The sequence below is a fragment of the Typopeltis vanoorti genome, chromosome 15, assembly GCF_054136105.1.
Source record: "Typopeltis vanoorti isolate ZY-2024b chromosome 15, IOZ_Tvanoo_1.0, whole genome shotgun sequence".
NCBI lineage: Eukaryota > Metazoa > Arthropoda > Arachnida > Uropygi > Thelyphonidae > Typopeltis > Typopeltis vanoorti.
Window position 1 is genome coordinate 27,631,231 of NC_143563.1, and position 17,171 is coordinate 27,648,401.

The 17,171-nt window shown below is 36.7% G+C and overlaps 1 protein-coding gene across 2 annotated transcripts in view; it reads right to left on the minus strand.

Annotated features, from left to right (window-relative positions):
* Window positions 1–17,171, minus strand: part of LOC150098544 (uncharacterized) — a 610,245-nt gene that overhangs the window by 88,348 nt on the left and 504,726 nt on the right. For both annotated transcript variants that reach the window (XM_090405300.1, XM_090405297.1), the window contains exons 32-33: window positions 7,530–7,777; window positions 1,283–1,443 (exon numbers count right to left, since the gene is read on the minus strand). In XM_090405300.1, coding sequence (XP_090261426.1) covers window positions 1,283–1,443; window positions 7,530–7,777 — 409 coding nt within the window. The remainder of the gene's footprint in view (window positions 1–1,282; window positions 1,444–7,529; window positions 7,778–17,171) is intronic.

The window sequence follows — 17,171 nt, forward strand, 5'->3', positions numbered from 1 at the left end:
CATGTGGGAAGAAAGGTCATGCAGATGGATGTGCAGGGAGGAGGAAGTGCGGGTGGCCAAAGAAGAGATGGAGGGAGCTGGTTTCTAACCTAATTTTCTCTTCAATGCTACTAAGGCAGCTGCCATCCATACCTTTTATATAAAAAATGCAAGAGATAACCAGCAGCCAGGAGTCAGATCAACACTTCATATGGAATTAATGATGAATGCTGAATAACCAAATATTCTTTGAAGTTCATCACCAGAGAACAAGAGACATCAGCTAATGCAATGAAGAGTACAACGCAACTAGCATCTACCTCTCACTTTTCTGAGGAAAGAGATTTATCCTTTAAGCAAAGGGGATAAAAATCCCTTATTGTTTTTCAGCCAGTATGCGAAACTCTAAGATCAAAAACTACAATCTAAACGTCTCATGCCGATGAACTGTCGGTAGATCCAAGCGTAAGTGACCACTTGGTAGTGCCACACCAAGGCAACTCGATGCAAAGGTGCCGCAAGCTCCCTCACTATTCTTGATATTTTCTCATAATGTAAAAACACACAGCTCCTAGGAGATGTAGTACTGCTTTACATTATGAGGAGAGGTCACTACCCAGACCGGTTTCAACCTTTTTTGAGGTCTCATCAGTGAGTAGCTAGACCTATATGATATCAAAGTTTAAGTGAAAAGAACTTACATACCTTCGCTATACGAATGCCAGAAAGGTTAGTAAGTTCTTTTCATTTAAACTTTGATATCATCTAGGTCTAGCTACTCACTGATGAGACCTCAAAAAAGGTTGAAACTGGTCTGGGTAGTGACCTCTCCTCATAATGTAAAGCAGTACTACATCTCCTAGGAGCTGTGTGTTTTTACATTATGAGAAAATATCAAGAATAGTGAGGGAGTTTGTGGCACATTTGCATTGAGTTGCCTTGGTGTGGCACTACCAAGTGGTCACTTATGCTTGGATCCGCCGACATTTCGTCGGCATGAAACATTTAGATCGTAGTTTTCGATCTTAGAGTTTCGCATATTGGCTGAAAAACAATAAGGGATTTTTATCCCCTTTACTTATCAACCTCGCCAGAAAAAATAGCTGTTTGGCTTTTCATCTTAGATTTATCCTTTTTTAATTTTTTTTTCTTCTTTTTAATTGTATATTATTTAACATATAAGTATAACTGTAGACAGGCTATTGTTACACTTGAAAATGTATATTACTACTAAGTTAAATAAGAAAATAAATCACTGAACTATCTGTCTATCTATTTATATCTCTGTAATCAGTGTAGCTACCTCCAACTGTTTTTGTAAAGACACTTCTGTTTCTTTCAGTTGCTCTCTGTAACGTCGCTTTTGCTCCCGTTTTAATTTTTGTGCTTCTCTTTGTCGTTTTCGCAATTCATCTGTTAAGGCATGGATACGACCTTCAATATCACTTTGATCTGAAGCAGTTTCTAAAAGATAAATGAAATAATTACTTCAATGAAAAATCAGAAATCAAATGAATTTAAAATATTGAAGCACTGTCTTTTCATTTATTCAATGAATATCCTTCATCCTCTCTCCAAAGTTGAGGAGCATGTCATGCATGAATATTTTACATATTGGAAGCTGAAAATCAAGTATCAATAGTAAACTCACCATAGTATTATCTGACATATAATAGGCCAAATGAAAAAACATGATAACCACAGTAATAAATTTTAATGAAAAGAATAGATATTTCTTACTGAAATTAAGAGTAGATCATGATCAGTATGTGGAAACAACAAGTAATTCAAAGAACAAGAATATAAGGTAAATACAATACACTTTATCAAATAAAACAGTTGCTGCATGCTAGAGAAATAATACAGAAAAATAATCTACTTAAGATGAGATGAGAATCTCATCTTAAGTAGATTATATAAGATGAGATGTTTAGGAGATTCTCATACATAAGATGAGAATCTCCTAAACTTTCGGACAATCATTCCAATTCAGTATAAAAGGGTTTCTTTGAAAAGTTGTTCCTATTTAAAACTGCTTCTATGGACAAGATAAGCTTCATCCCACAGTATACAATGTTTAATATTAATAGTATGATGTGCCAGACCAGACCTTTGAGGTTTCAGGTTTTCAATTTAGCACTGATGTTCATTAATTCTTTTTTCCTTCAAAGTTGTTTGTTAGTATCATCACTTGAATGACCAGAAAGATTCTGTTCATTATTATGGAAAAAATTAAGATACAGAATGGGGTTAAGTATGAGAGCAAAATCATAACCTTTCCCTAGCACACCAGTCTCAGCATCAGTCAATGAGCATCCGGAAATGTTAATTAATCCACTTATTAGTAGAAATGTTTCTAGTGGCATATTTTTGCTTACAATATAACATTTCATATTATTATTATCCTAAGACTCTATAGAATCAGAGACTCACCTAGGAGGTCCCTTTTATCATACACAGACACCACACTCTCAGGCAATGCATTCTAATCATTCACAACTCTCTATGCAAAAAAACTGCTTCTTACTTATTTTTCATACTCTCCTTACATAGTTTCTAGAGGATGACCTCATGTTCTCCTTCATTTCCCACCATTTCACAAAAAAAAATGCTTCAGCATTAATCCTATAACAACTCCTTACTAAATTGCATGTCTCAAAGATTATTGAAAAGAAAATGAAAGAGTTTGAGAACAGGAATCAAACCTTGGAGATTCAGTGGCAAACTCTGAAGAAAACACTGATTGATTCTGCCAGAGAGGCATGTGGTGAGGTTGTGTGCAAGGATAAAAAAAATCAGAAATCCCTGGTGGACACAGGAAGTTAAAGAGGCAGTGAAGGAAAAGAAGAAAGCATATTAAAAGTTCCTGTCAAATAAGTCAGCTTTTACTCTTACAGAATACAGAGACAAATGTAAGAAAGCTAAACAGTGTGTAAAACTAGCTAAACAAAAGTCATATGAGGACTTTGGCAAGAATATAGAAAATAAATATCAAGGTGGCAAAATATTCTGGAGGTTGTTGAAGAAGCTTAGGAATGGAGGAAAGAGTGCTGTAAAAGGAGTTAGAGATGATAAAGGTGACATGAAAACAGGAGAAAAAGATATCCTTGAAGTATGGAGTAATTACTTTGAAAAACTGCTAAATGAAACAAGCAGCGATGACAGCACAGTGATAAAAAGCACTGACCAGGCATGCAGTCAGGAATACATATCCATACTTGAAGTAGAAAAACCAATCAAAGGCTTGAAATGTGGAAAGGCAGCAGGAGTAGATGATATTCAACCAGAAATGCTGAAGTATGGTGGTATAAAAGTCTTACAGTGGCTGCACTACATAGTTCAGAAAGCCTGGACAGAGGGACGAATTCCCGATGAATGGAGTAGAGCTCTCATAGTACCCATATATAGAAAGGGAAATAAAACTGCATGTGAGAATTACAGAGGTATTTCCCTACTGAGTGTTCCTGGCAAGATCTATGCAAGTATACTTGAGAAACGGTTGAGAAGAATTGTGGAAGAAAAGCTTGGTGAAGAACAAGCCGGATTCAGGCCAAATAGAGGCTGTAAGGATCAGATCTTCACTTTACGACAAATAGTCAAGAAAGCATGGGAATATAACAAAGATCTGTATTTAAGTTTTGTCGATTTGGAAAAGGCATATGACAAGGTGCCAAGAGAGAAGCTATTCAATACGCTACAGTTATATGGTGTCAATGGGGCATTATATCAAGCAATACTTAGTCTTTATTTGAGTTGTAAGTCAGCAGTTAGAATTGAAGGAAGTACAGGAAGATGGTTTAATGTTAAATCTGGTGTGAGACAAGGATGTACATTATCCCCTCTGTTATTCATTATCTATATGGATCACATTGTGAAGGAAAGTGGTATTAAACATGATATCAAAATTGGAGATGTTAATGTCAGCTCTTTGCTTTATGCAGATGATGTTATACTTCTAAATAAATCCACTACAAGTCTGCAAGATTCTCTGACTAAATTCAATTGCTGTTGTAATAGATATGGTATGAAGGTCAGCAATAAAAAGACAAAGACAATGAAAATAGGCAGAACTATTGCACCCTGTTAGTACCCATTAGGGGGAAGCTAAAGCTGCTATCAACCAAATGCAAGTGATCAAACGAAAATGCTCCCAAATTTCTGCCCTAAAGGAGCCTACCTGTGGCCATGCCTAAAAATAATATCATTTAATATTGAAGGTTTCTCCAGCATCAAGCAAGATCTCATTGCAAATATTTGCAGAGGTAATGACTGCAATGTGCTCTGCCTGCAAGAAACTCACAGAGGAGAAGGTGCTACAAGACCTCATCCATGGCATGAAACTTATCAAAGAAATACCCCATGATAAATATGATAGTGCAATATTTACAAAAGAGAACTTGATCCCATCATCCATTGACTCAATGAACAACAGAAACATTGAGATTATTACAATCACATTTAAAAATCTCAATTACCTCAGTCTATAAACCACCAGAAAAAAGCTTTTTCCTTCCCTGACATCCTCCTCAATAATAATGCACACATAACTAATGCTGTATTAGGTGACTTCAACAGCCATAGTGTTAACTGGGGTTACACAAAGTCCAACAAAGATGGAAAACATGTTGAAAAATGGGCTGAAAACCTTTCTCTAAACCTGATACATAATCCAAAATTCCCTGCTTCTTTCAACAGTGGCAGATGGAAGTGAGGCCATAACCCTGACCTCATATTTGTTAGCTCAAAATATCCAACATTTGTGTTAAAAAGGTCCAATTCCACATACTCAACATAGACCTATAATGCTTCAATTCAACCCAGCAATTATGCCTAACACAGTCCCTTACAGACGACAATTTAATTTCCAAAAAGCTAATTGGAAGGGTTTCATGGAAGATCTCGACCACTCCATAGAACAAGTCCCTCCAAACCCTCAAGAGTATCCTGAATTCATAAAAATACTGAGGAAAATCTCCACCAAACACATCCCCCCCGAGGGATGTGTTTGGTGGTTTGATGTTTGATGCCACACAAACTACATTCCAGGCCTTTTCAGTGACATACAAGCCCAGTATGCTGATTACTTACAACTTTACAACACAACCCCTTCTCTCAAGAGACTATCCAAGCAGGAGAAAAATTATGCTCCAAGATGGCAGAGGAAAGGCATTCCTCATGGAAAAAAAAATAGAAGCCCTTGATATGACCCATAGTAGCAGAAAGGCATGGAACTTTATCGACAGAATTAGGAAGGATTTCACTAAGTTATATGCGCATCTGCAGGTAATAGCTAATCAAATTGCTCACCAGCTGCTGCTGAATGGAAAATTCCCTAAAAAGCACACAAAAAAGAAGATACTTAGAACCCAAGTGAGGAACAAAATATCATTAACTCAGATTTCACCATCACTGAACTCAACGCCGTCATAAACCTATTAAAATCTAGAAAATCTGCAGGCCTTGATGATGTCTGTAAAGAACAGATTAAACATTTTGGAAACAGGACTAAAGAGTGGTTATTAAACCTATACAACACTTGCCTCAGAACCCTAAGGATACCAACTATCTGGAGGCATGCCAAAGTGTTGGCCTTTTTGAAACCAGGGAAAACTCCAACAGAAGCAAAAAATTACAGACTCAGCAAGCCCTTTAAACTCTATGAACGATTAATTTTGAATAGGCTACAACCCCTAATCGAACCCCATCTTATTGCTGAGCAGGCTGGCTTTAGACCAGGCAAATCTTGCACATCACAAATTCTCAACCTCACTCAAAATATAGAAAATGGTTATGAGCAAAAACTAACCACAGGAGCAGTCTTTGTAGATCTAACTGCAGCATATGATACCATAAACCATCTCACACACAAATAAAATGTACAGAATAACTAGAGACAATCGCTTTGTCCTCCTGATCCAATCACTCTTGGAAAACAGATGCTTTTACATGGACCTGGGGGGTAGAAAGAACCTGCTGGCACCTCCAAAAAAATGGCCTCCCCCGGGGAAATGTGTTATCATCATTACTTTTCAACATCTACATCAATGATCTCCCCATCTTTCCAGGAACTAGAAATTTTATCCATGCTGATGACCTTGCCATAGCTACTCAATCAAAAAATTTCAAGTCCATTGAAACTACTCTATCACTTGCCTTAAATAGTCCAACCACATACTATACCAGCAATCAACTAAAACCAAACCCCTTGAAAACCCAGAATGGCCTTTTCCACCTTAATAATAAAGAAACTAACAGGAAGCTACAGATTTCTTGGGAAGGCTCTAAAATAGGATATTCCTGGAACCCAATCTACCTCGGTGTGACGCTTGATTGCACCCTCTCATATAAAACACACATAGAAAAAACAAAGGCAAAAGTGAATGCAAGAAACAATATACTAAGAAAGCTTACCTCCTCCAAATGGAGTGCAGATCCTAACACACTGAGATTGTCTGCCTTGGCACTTTGCTATTCTGCTGAATACGCCTGCCAAGTATAGTCTAGATCCTACCATGCTGAAAAACTTGATCCAGCATTGAATGAAAGCTGCCGCTTAATTACAGGATGCCTAAAACCAACACCACTAAAAGACCTGTATACTTTGGCTGGTATTGCACCCTCTTCAATTCGAAGATCTGTATTCTCAGCTGATGAAAGAAGCAGATAAATGATTGATGAATGCCACCCACTATTCGGGTAGACTGCAGTGTCCCAAAGACTAAGGTCCTGACATAGCTTCCTGGCAACTGTTGAACCACTTAAAAACCTCCCAGAGACAAGAATTCAACAATGGCTTGTACTATATCCTGAAAATAATACTGGCATTCAAATAGCCGAACATCTTCCATGTGGTGCCCACTTGGACTGGAATACTTGGAAAAGCCTCAACAGACTGCAAACGACAGGACGATGCAAACAAAACCTCATCAAACGGGGCTATCTCACTGGCCCAGACAATTGTGAGTGTGTGGGACAACCTACTCCATGGAACATCTTTTTTCTTGCCCCTTTCTTCCATCACCTTGCACAAAAGAGGACCTTATATCCTGCACAGAAAGAGCAGCTGATTGTGCAAGATACTGGAGGAACATCTGACTATATTTATTGTATATAAGTTATGAACAGTTTCCTATTTTTCATATTTAATTATTATTTCCCTGTATAATTCACCTACCAAATCTAAGCTGATCTCATTGTAATGTATCCTAATTTGTTGTAAATCATGTTGTACCACTTACTTACTACTGTACCACTTGTGTTTGGATATGAAATAAATAAATAAACTTTCTTGTATCTACAGTACCGACACTCTTCATAATTTATTTATTTAAAAAAATTTTTTTTTTCTTTTTAAAAAACACCAACTAGAATGGATGTAGTATTTTACAGGTGTGACAAACCAAGTATTTCAGAAGGGAAAGTGGCTTTTAGAGTGTCGATTCATATTATTTTGATAATCAAGGAAAAGAAAAAAATCTGTAATGTGATTTTTTAAAATAAAAACACAAACTTTACAGTTTCCTTTATAACATCTAATAAATACCACTTACCTGAATGAGATATGGTATAAGAATCTTCTGATCCACTGGAATCGTGGCGACGATGGGTGTGAGGAATAAGAGGTGATCGTATGATGACACTATATTTTATCCTATTATTTTCCTGTTTTGTAATGCTTTCTTTTGAAAGTGAAGGACTTCCAGATGTGTTATGTTGATCACTGGTACTTAGTTCCCCAGATTCGAAGGATTCAGAATAAAATTCAACAGCTGAGCCTGATACTTTGCTTTGAGGGGTGCTAATAAACATGAATAATGTAAAATGAAACATTAAGAGAAAATTGGTAATGTAAATATTTTAATGAATAAATAAGATATTTAAAAGTCACATCAAATGGAGCACATTGCTTGCACATTAAATTTGTTCTTATCTTGTATATGAATAAATATTACTATACACATAAAGTGAACTTACACACAAACACACATGGATATCTCTCTCTCTCTCTCTCTCTCTCTCTCTCTATATATATATATATATATAGAGAGAGAGAGAGAGAGAGAGAGAGATATTTAAAAAATTATATATATATATATATATATATATATATAATTTTTTAAATAATGGCTTCGCACATGTAAACAATTGATTGACCTGAGGTTTTATGATGTAAGGGCAGCAAAGATCATACTCTGCCAGGACATGGGTTATAGTAGTACACAGGATGTTGATGGATAAATAAATAGTTACAAGGAGATATATTAGCAAACAATATATGTTTAGTATCTACAATGTGGTATCTAAAACGTCTTTCAATAAATTAATGTTTTATAAAAATCTAAAAATCTCATGCCCAAGTCTGATAACAGATGTTATCAGACTTGGACAGATATACTAACATTATAACATCAGTCAGTATAGACAAAGCCCTTTGGTTGAGAAGACCTGGGTTCGATTCCTGTCTATGATGTGAGGAACCTTTATCTGGTCTCTTTCGACTAAAGGTGAGTTAGCAGGTCTTATTCAGAAGTAGAGGGTTTTTTCATCCTGAAATTCGAATTTTTCATCCCTCAGAACAGGAAAACTGCCCCATGAACATACATGGATTTACATTCATAAAATATACATATGCAATACCTCATTAGGAAGTTCAACCAGCCCCTTCAAAGAAATGAAGGGAGAAAGGGAGGAACTCCATACAAATAAATAAATTAGATTTTGGAAAGTATAGATGACCAGTGTCCATCTCTTTCTTTGGAAAAATATCCAGTACATCTTTGGAAGTGTCAGGATCACTGGGTAAGTTCAAGTTGCTTTCAGTGGTTACTGAAGTATCCTTTTTTTTCTGTGAAAGGGTCTGATTGTTTACCTTTAGGTGATAGCCTTGCCATAATTTTGTTCACTAGTAGGTTCTAATCGCATGGAACCATTTTCGGAGTTGGACCATATATTGTGTGATTCACTCAACAGAGAAACAGTTACAATGTAGAATAGACATACTATGAGCTGTTGTTGATATTTTCTTAATTGTTTTCTTTTCAGCATAAGAGGATCTCAGAGAAGGTGCAGTGATGGCTAATTTTCTTTTTGCATCCTGATATGGTATATTTTGTTCGGTTTTCATTTTTTGCATTTCTATTTGTATCTTATCTTTCCGTTTCTGACATGCACAGGAGCATGCTGGATAATCTCCCTGACAGTTTACATATTCAGTTTTCTTGGCAGAGCAAGAATGGTTATCATGCTTTTTTTTACTACCACATTGGGCACAGGTGGAAGAGTCATGACAGGCAGTTTGGGTGTCTGTATTTATGGCATTTGAAGCATCTTAGTGGATTAGAGATGTACAGTCTAATAGGACAAATGAGATACCCTACTTTAACAGATGTTGGAGGCTTAGAAGTATAAAAGATAAGGATGATTGATCTGGTTGATAGGATGAGATTAAGATGTGCCTCATACCTGTCATCCCCTGATTTTTCAGTTTCTGAATATATCTCCTCATCAGGAACATCTAGGAGATCCTATTCTGATATCACTCCTCTACAGAAAATTAGTGTTTAATGGTGTAACTTATTGGTATTCAACCCATTGATCTTGCTCTGAGTAATTTTTTTGAATGTTGTTTCTACAAGAACATCGTAGAAACAACATTGGGAGAACAGGGGTCCTTCTAGACCCTTTTGAATGAAGAAGGATGACATTTTCACTATTGGCTTTTCACCTGTTGCACAGATGATTAGAAAAACTAGTACATTTGTACTGGTATTACATGTCTTTTGTTTCTTATTTCTGTTATCAAAAGGTGTGGCATTATTTGGTTGGGATTTAGTTAGGGCACCTCCTGAAACAATTAATTCATGCTTCAGAGGTTTTCTGTCCAGTACAAGAGCTCCCTACCCACCATGGAGCCAAACATCACTGCACACTTTCCAGCAAGTAATGACTGCGCTGTAAAGTGGAATGCCAAGGTTACCCCAGACACTATAAAGCACCACAGCAAGCCTTGGGCCCTGCCCTAGACCATTTACTGCAACACCTTTGACACTTGCAGGCAAACCCACTGGTTGATTGATCCTGTCAGGGCCATCGAGGGCTGCCCATTTTGCCAAAGCAGAGACGAAAGTAGTGCAAAACTACCAGGATTCTCCCTTCCAGATGTCCATGGGTCAACATTGCATGGCAATCATGGCAGTAAGATGCTGGATCTAAGCGATGGTCTGGAAGATAGGATAGTAAAAGAGACTCAGAAAAAGTAGCACAAAGAATATGTGAAGGAAAGCAAAGAAGAGAAAGAATGAAAAGGGGCCAGTGCTATCATCACTGGGAGGTCCCCTCCACCATGAACAGGTGACTCACATGTGTAAGAGAAAACTATATAGAATTTATTACAACTATATATTTTGCTCAATGTCACAAGCTTATTCACACAGAAAGCAGAAAAACTGATAACATTTAATTTCTGTATACAATGACTCATTATTGTTATTTAAGTTACTGAAGATGTTATTTAAAATCATATGCTATGTCTAATGCATGTCTCTATTAAATGTCTTGTAATCTCTCTCTCTCTCTCTTTCCGAGTTATTTTTGGGTTTTTGGATATTTGACTAGTTTCCAGTTCAGAACTTGCACTTATCGGGTTTGTATTTCACATTAGATTTTGGGAAGTATGGACAACCAATGTCTATAGATAAATAATTTTTTTCAAATTTTTGTTAATAATACTAAGATAGTTTATTGTATTTATTGTTTTATAAGTGTGTGAGATAGACTGAGTTATTTAGACATAAGTCAAATGTTATATGTCCTTAAATTAGATATATTGTGGGTATGGCACCTATGAATAGCGGAACAATGGCAACCAAGATGTTTTTGTTGAGTGAGCTAAATTTGCATGATTTTATGATGTGTAAAATTTGTGGAAAGGGATTTAAACTGGTGAGAGACTGTGTAATAAATGCTTTGAAAGTGAATGAGGAGAGAGCAAATTATGTGATTGTAGGATAGAGCATTGATACAGGACTGGAAAATGTAAATATCAGTGATACTCCCAAGAGTGCATAGCAGAAGTTCAAGAGAACATAGAGGACCTGAATAAAGAAACTGTATAGGACAAAGTGCAACTAAAAACAGAAAAAAACTAGAGATCTGATGCCGAAAAGAAAACTGTAAGAATTATCAAGAGAATGAGCGTAAGCAAATAATTATTTATGGTGATTCTATAATAATGGGAGTTCTTCATGAATGCACTAAAAATCTTGTTTCCCTGGTGCGAAAATTAATAATATTAACAATGCTGTCAGAATGCAGAAAGGGAAGGTGAAAGAATTGATTGATTTGGTTGGAACCAATGACCTGAGAGATGAGAAATATTTTATGAGGGAAGATGTGAAAGAGTTGCTAGAAGCAAAAAAGAACAACAATGATAACAAATGATGCAGTTTTGTGGACCTAGGTCTGAGTTTGAGGGATGGAAAGATTTGTATAATGCTGTGTTGATGGATTGCACTTAAATAGATTTGGAGTTAGTTGTTTCAAGAGAGCTTTGTTCACTGAGAGTGTAGAAGCACAAAGTCAAGAAACTAAAGCAATTACAGCAGACGCAGTCATGTGTGCGAAGGCACCCATGAAGCAAATGTGCATAAATGAACAAAAAATGTGGAATCTAGTCTCGCAGGCAATAATATTGAATGTAGCAGTCAATTCAGGATGTAAAGGTATTAATGAGACTTGGTTAACAGCAGATAACATAGTTACAGGGAAAGAATATGATGGATTTAGTATTTTCAGGGATAATAGAGCAGACAAGACGAGGTGGAGGAACTGCTGATGATAGCAGATGAATTACAGCCAACAAGACTAAAGTCAATTGTGCAGATAGCAGTTGAAGTCAATCTGATGTGAGATCGAGGTCAATCGGATGGAATATAAAACTGGTTCCTGCTATAGGTCCAGAAGGTGACAGGAATGATGTGGAAGACGTGCATCAGCAGATTAGTACAGTGAGTGCAAGTTGAGTAATTCTTATGGGAGACTTCAACTTCAAAGACCTAGATTGGAAGGAGGAAAGATCACGTGGTAGGAAGGATATGGAATTTAAGTATTTACATAAAGATAATTACTTGAAACAGAATGTGACAGAGAGGACTTGGATCCTATCATAAGCTCAAAAGCTGTCCCTAACTAAGGTGGCTCTAAATGGGGAAAGTGATCATGTAGTGTTGACTAGGGATATAGCAAAACATGGAAATTACAGTTCAGAAAGGGTATATGTGGAACTATAAGGCAGGTGATTATAATATACTTAAGAGGTACGTTGAAGCAGTACGATGGCATGAAGTTCTGCTAGGGAAAGATAAGTTCACGGTGTGTTGGATTATCTGGTGTGTTTTGAGTGTGTCGTCAAGGGATATCTGGAGGAAACAATATCACACTGTACACCCATGGTCATGAGGGTAAATCAGGTAGGAGTTAGTTGAATCACTAGTATCATTAAACATGAGCTACAAAAATACAAAATGTTGTGAAGGGATATAAGTTGAAAGGCGACCAGTATGGTAAGGAAGGCAAAATCAGATTATGAGATTATAATCAGATTATGACCATAGTATCTGGCTTTGAACCATATCGATTTTGTTGCACTTCAATTCTACAAAAAATCTATGAATCTATTTATTTATGAATATGCAAGTTATAATGAATAACAAACTTTTTCAACAGTTTTACAATTCTAATGTTTTCAGATTGTACATCATGTAAACAATATCCTACCAAAAGTCATGGAAGTGGGGATATAAAGGAAATATCTTCATTGACAGATATTATCATGTTATCCCATATTTATTATTATTATTATTCAGGCATCCATGGAGTCAAAAGACTCATTGCAGGAGGTCCTTCCTAAGAAACACAAAGTCTATCAAGACTCATCGTGGGAGGTCCCTCCTAGGAAACACAATGTCTATCATACCACTCCTTAAACCAGTGGTTCTCAAAGGGTGCACCCTAGAAGATTTCCAGGTGTGCCCTGTGGTATTCGAGAGAAATATCTGTCCAGATATAAAAATAAACATAGTTACTCTATTATACCTTCTCATTACGGATATACTGCTCTTTTTGTCAACACATCATTATTATGTTAACTAACAGCGGTTTTTCTTGCAAAGAGAACAAGAATATGGTTTATTCTTGTTGTATATAATACCTATTTTAAAAGTGTTGGAAGTGGATGTTATGTGCATATTACTTATTTTCAGACCCAAATAAAATGGAAAGATTTCTCAAAAAGAAGTGTGATATTGAAGAATCAGATTCTGGAAGTGAGCAAAAGTTAAGTGCCGCTATGTTTAGTATGTGGATGTAAAATGGCAAATGAATCATTGCTTCCTAGTCAATTGAATAAACCTTTTAAAACTATACACTCTAATTTACATGATAAATCTGTAAGTTTTTTCAAGAGATTGTTTGCCTGCATGCAGAAAAATGGTGATGACAATGCTAGGAAATGAAGCAGCAATGAAAATAAGCAAGATTCTCCTGTCCAATGATACAGTTCACAGGCGTATTATAGAAATGTCTTCTGATATCGAGAAAAATGTATGCAGTAATAAACTTTAGTATTCAAATTTTACATTGCAAGTTGATGAGTAAACAGTCATTACCAACAAGGAGCAATTCTTAGCATTCGTGCGTTTTATTAATGAAGATCAAATAGTAAATCAGTTTCTTTTTTGCAAAGAATTAAGTGTGTCTACAAAAGGTGAGGAGGTTTTTAACATTTTGAATAGCTATCTTGATAAATGGCAGTAAACATGGAAGTCGTGTGTAGGCATTTGTACAGATGGAGCCCCTTCCATGGTAGGCCGTGTTAAGGGCCTTACATCTTTTGTAAAAAAAAAAAATGAGAATGTAATCATAACTCACTGCTTTCTTCATAGGGAGGCCTTGATGGCAAAAACATTGGGAGAAAAATTAAGAGAAGTTTTAGATCAAGTTGTTCAGATGGTAAACTTTATTAAAACAAGACCAGTCAAATCGCGTTTATTCGAAAAGCTTTGTATCGATATGGATTCACAACACAGATGGCTGCTTTTACAAACTGAGGTGAGGTGGCTGTCAAGGGGGAAAGTACTTACCCGTGTACATGAGCTACGACAAGAACTTCTTGCATTTTTTGAAGAGATGAAACAATTACATTTTTGTAACCTCCTTTGGTGTGAATTTTGGATTACCAGGTTACAGTATTTGGCTGATATATTTCAGCAGCTCAATATTTTGAATACTAGCATGCAAGGGAAAGAAGAAAATATTCTCACATCCACTGACAAAATGAAAGCGTTTCAGAGAAAACTACAGATTTGGAAAAGAAAAGCTGTTGAAGATAATTTGGAAATGTTTCCATTGGTAAGTAACACTTGCATAAATGAAACACTTCCAATAATAGCTGAACATTTAACAAGTTTAGAAGAAAAACTGAGTTCTTATTTTCCATCACTTAACACTGAACAATATGATTGGATTAGAAACCCATTTATGGAAACTTCAAGTGATTTTGGTTTAACATTAACAGAAGAAGAAGAACTGGCAGCTATATTCACTGATTGTGGATTGATGATTAAACATAAGGAATTGTCTCTTGAAGCCTTTTGGATTTCTATAAAAGAAGAATATGTGTCAATATCTAAAAAAGCTTTGAACATTTTACTACAATTTTCAACATCATATTTATGTGAATTAGGATTTTCTACCCTCACCACAATTAAGTGTAAAAAGAGAGAAACTCTTCAATGTATTGACAAGGAAATGAGTTTATCTTTCAAATATGTGCCCAAACATTGAAGCAATCGCTAGGACACATCAGGCTCATGTTTCTCATAAACACAAGAATGAATAAACTTAAGGTAGGTTTCATTTTATTATTTTTTTATCACATTATTTTTTTTTCTGTAATATTTGACTTAATTATTATAACATATTTCTCAGAAATTTGTATATAGTGCGCCTACAATTATTTGTAGGATTTTAAATGTGCACCGACTTCAAAAAGTTTGAGAACCACTGCCTTAAACTCATTGACCATTCTCGCTCTCACCACTCCATCAGGTAATGCATTGCATGGTTCAACCACCCTCCATGCAAAGAAACCACTCTTCACGCTCTTTCTCACAGTTTCCTTTCATAATTTCCAGGGATGGCCCTTGTCATCACTCCTTCCTGCCGTTCAACCAAACGAAAGAATTCCCCAGTGTCAATCCTGTAACCACCTCCCAACAGTTTAAAAGTCTCAATCAGATCACCTCCCCTTCTTCTATCCACCAAACTCTGCAGTCCACATTCCCTCAGCTGATCCTCATAACTAACATTGTACAGTCCTGAAACCATCTTTGTTATCCACCTTTGTACCCTTTCCACAGTTAATTTATCCCCTTCAAATTCTGAGGACCAAATCTGAGAACAATAGTCTAAGTGTGGTCTGAACAGAGGCTTATACAATGGAACGATAAATCTTATCTCTACAGGTCAGTGTCCCTCTCATTATAGCAGCAATCTCCTATGTTACCTCCACCACCTTTGCAATATGTCCCCTAAATTTCATGTTTCTATCAATCATCAACCCCAGATCTCTTGTCTCCCCTACTTCCTCCAACATAGCTCCTCCAATAGAGTATGCAGCATCCCATCATTGTGTCCCAAACCTCAAGACCCTACATTTTGCTGCATTAAACCGAGACCCTCCCATTCATTTGCTTCCCATTCATCTAGTTTATTCAAATCCTCTTACAGGGCTACCACATCTGCACTATTACTAATAATCTTTCCCAGCTTCGCATCATCTACAAACAACTGAATATCTCCCTGCAATCCACTGACATTGTCATTGACATAACGGTTAAACAATATAGGTCCCAGTACTGAGCCCTGTGGGACCCCACTTGTAATCCTCTGCCTCCTTGAAACTACCTAACCATACACAACTCTCTGATACCTATCAGACAGCCAATCCTGAATCCAGTTGACCAACCTGACATCTAGACTCATGTGCGGCAACTTAAATATCAGCTTATCATGTGGCGCCCTGTCAAATGCCTTCGCTAAGTCCAAGAAAATGGTAGTATATGCCTTTCCCTCATCTAATGCTCTTGTAACTTTATCATAAAAGGCTAGCATATTGCTAAAACAAGAGCGCCCCTTCACAAATCCATGTTGACTCTCACTGATAACATTACCCTCATCTGCCCAATGCTATATGTGGTCCCTCACTACTTTCTCCAAGATCTTACTAACTACTCATGACACACAAACTGGCCTATAATTAGACACTTCCAGTCTGCTACCACCCTTATGCAATGGCACTATCTTCCATTCCATGGGCACCTTTCCTGTTGACTTTCATTGAAAAGCCAAGTCAAAAGAGCTGTCAGTTCTTTAGCACATTCTCTCAAACTTCGTGGTGAAATACCATCCAGTCCCACAGCTTTACTGACATCCAGAGTACTCAGTATTTGGAACACACTCTCCTCCTGCACCTCTAAACCTCGAACCTACCCTATCCCTCTAGTATTAAAATTTACTCCTCCAGGATGAAATATTCCAATAGTGTGTTCATTGAACAATTCCACTATGTCCTCTGCATCAGTCACTCTATTCACATTTTTATCCCACAATGTTATTCTTCCACAGTCATTTCTCCTCCTACTGCCCACATGGCTAAAAAATTCCCTAGGATTTTCTTTGGATCTTAGGGCCAATCTCTTCTCATATTCCAATTTCGCCTTCCTTACCATACTAGTCACTCTCCTGGCCTGTGTCTTATATTCTTCATGCATCTTCTCTTCACCTGTCTCCTTATATCTCTTCCATAGCCTCTTTTTCGCAATGTAGTTCCTGTTTAATAATGTTTGTCATCCACTTTACTCCAAATTGTGTCCTGTTCTTCACTCATGGAATACAGCTTACTATTGTTGCTAACAAATATTCCTTCACAATTTCCCAAGCACTAATGATATCCTGTCCTTCCAATTCATCCCTCCATGAAACTTCCCCAAGTTGACGTATAAGACTATTATAATCACCTGCTTTATAATTCCACATACATTCCTGTCTCTTTGATACTCCTGCATGTCTATTCTTCTTTCAAGTCAAAACCATATGGTCACTCTCTCCAACTGGTGGGAGAGAAGTCATCTCAG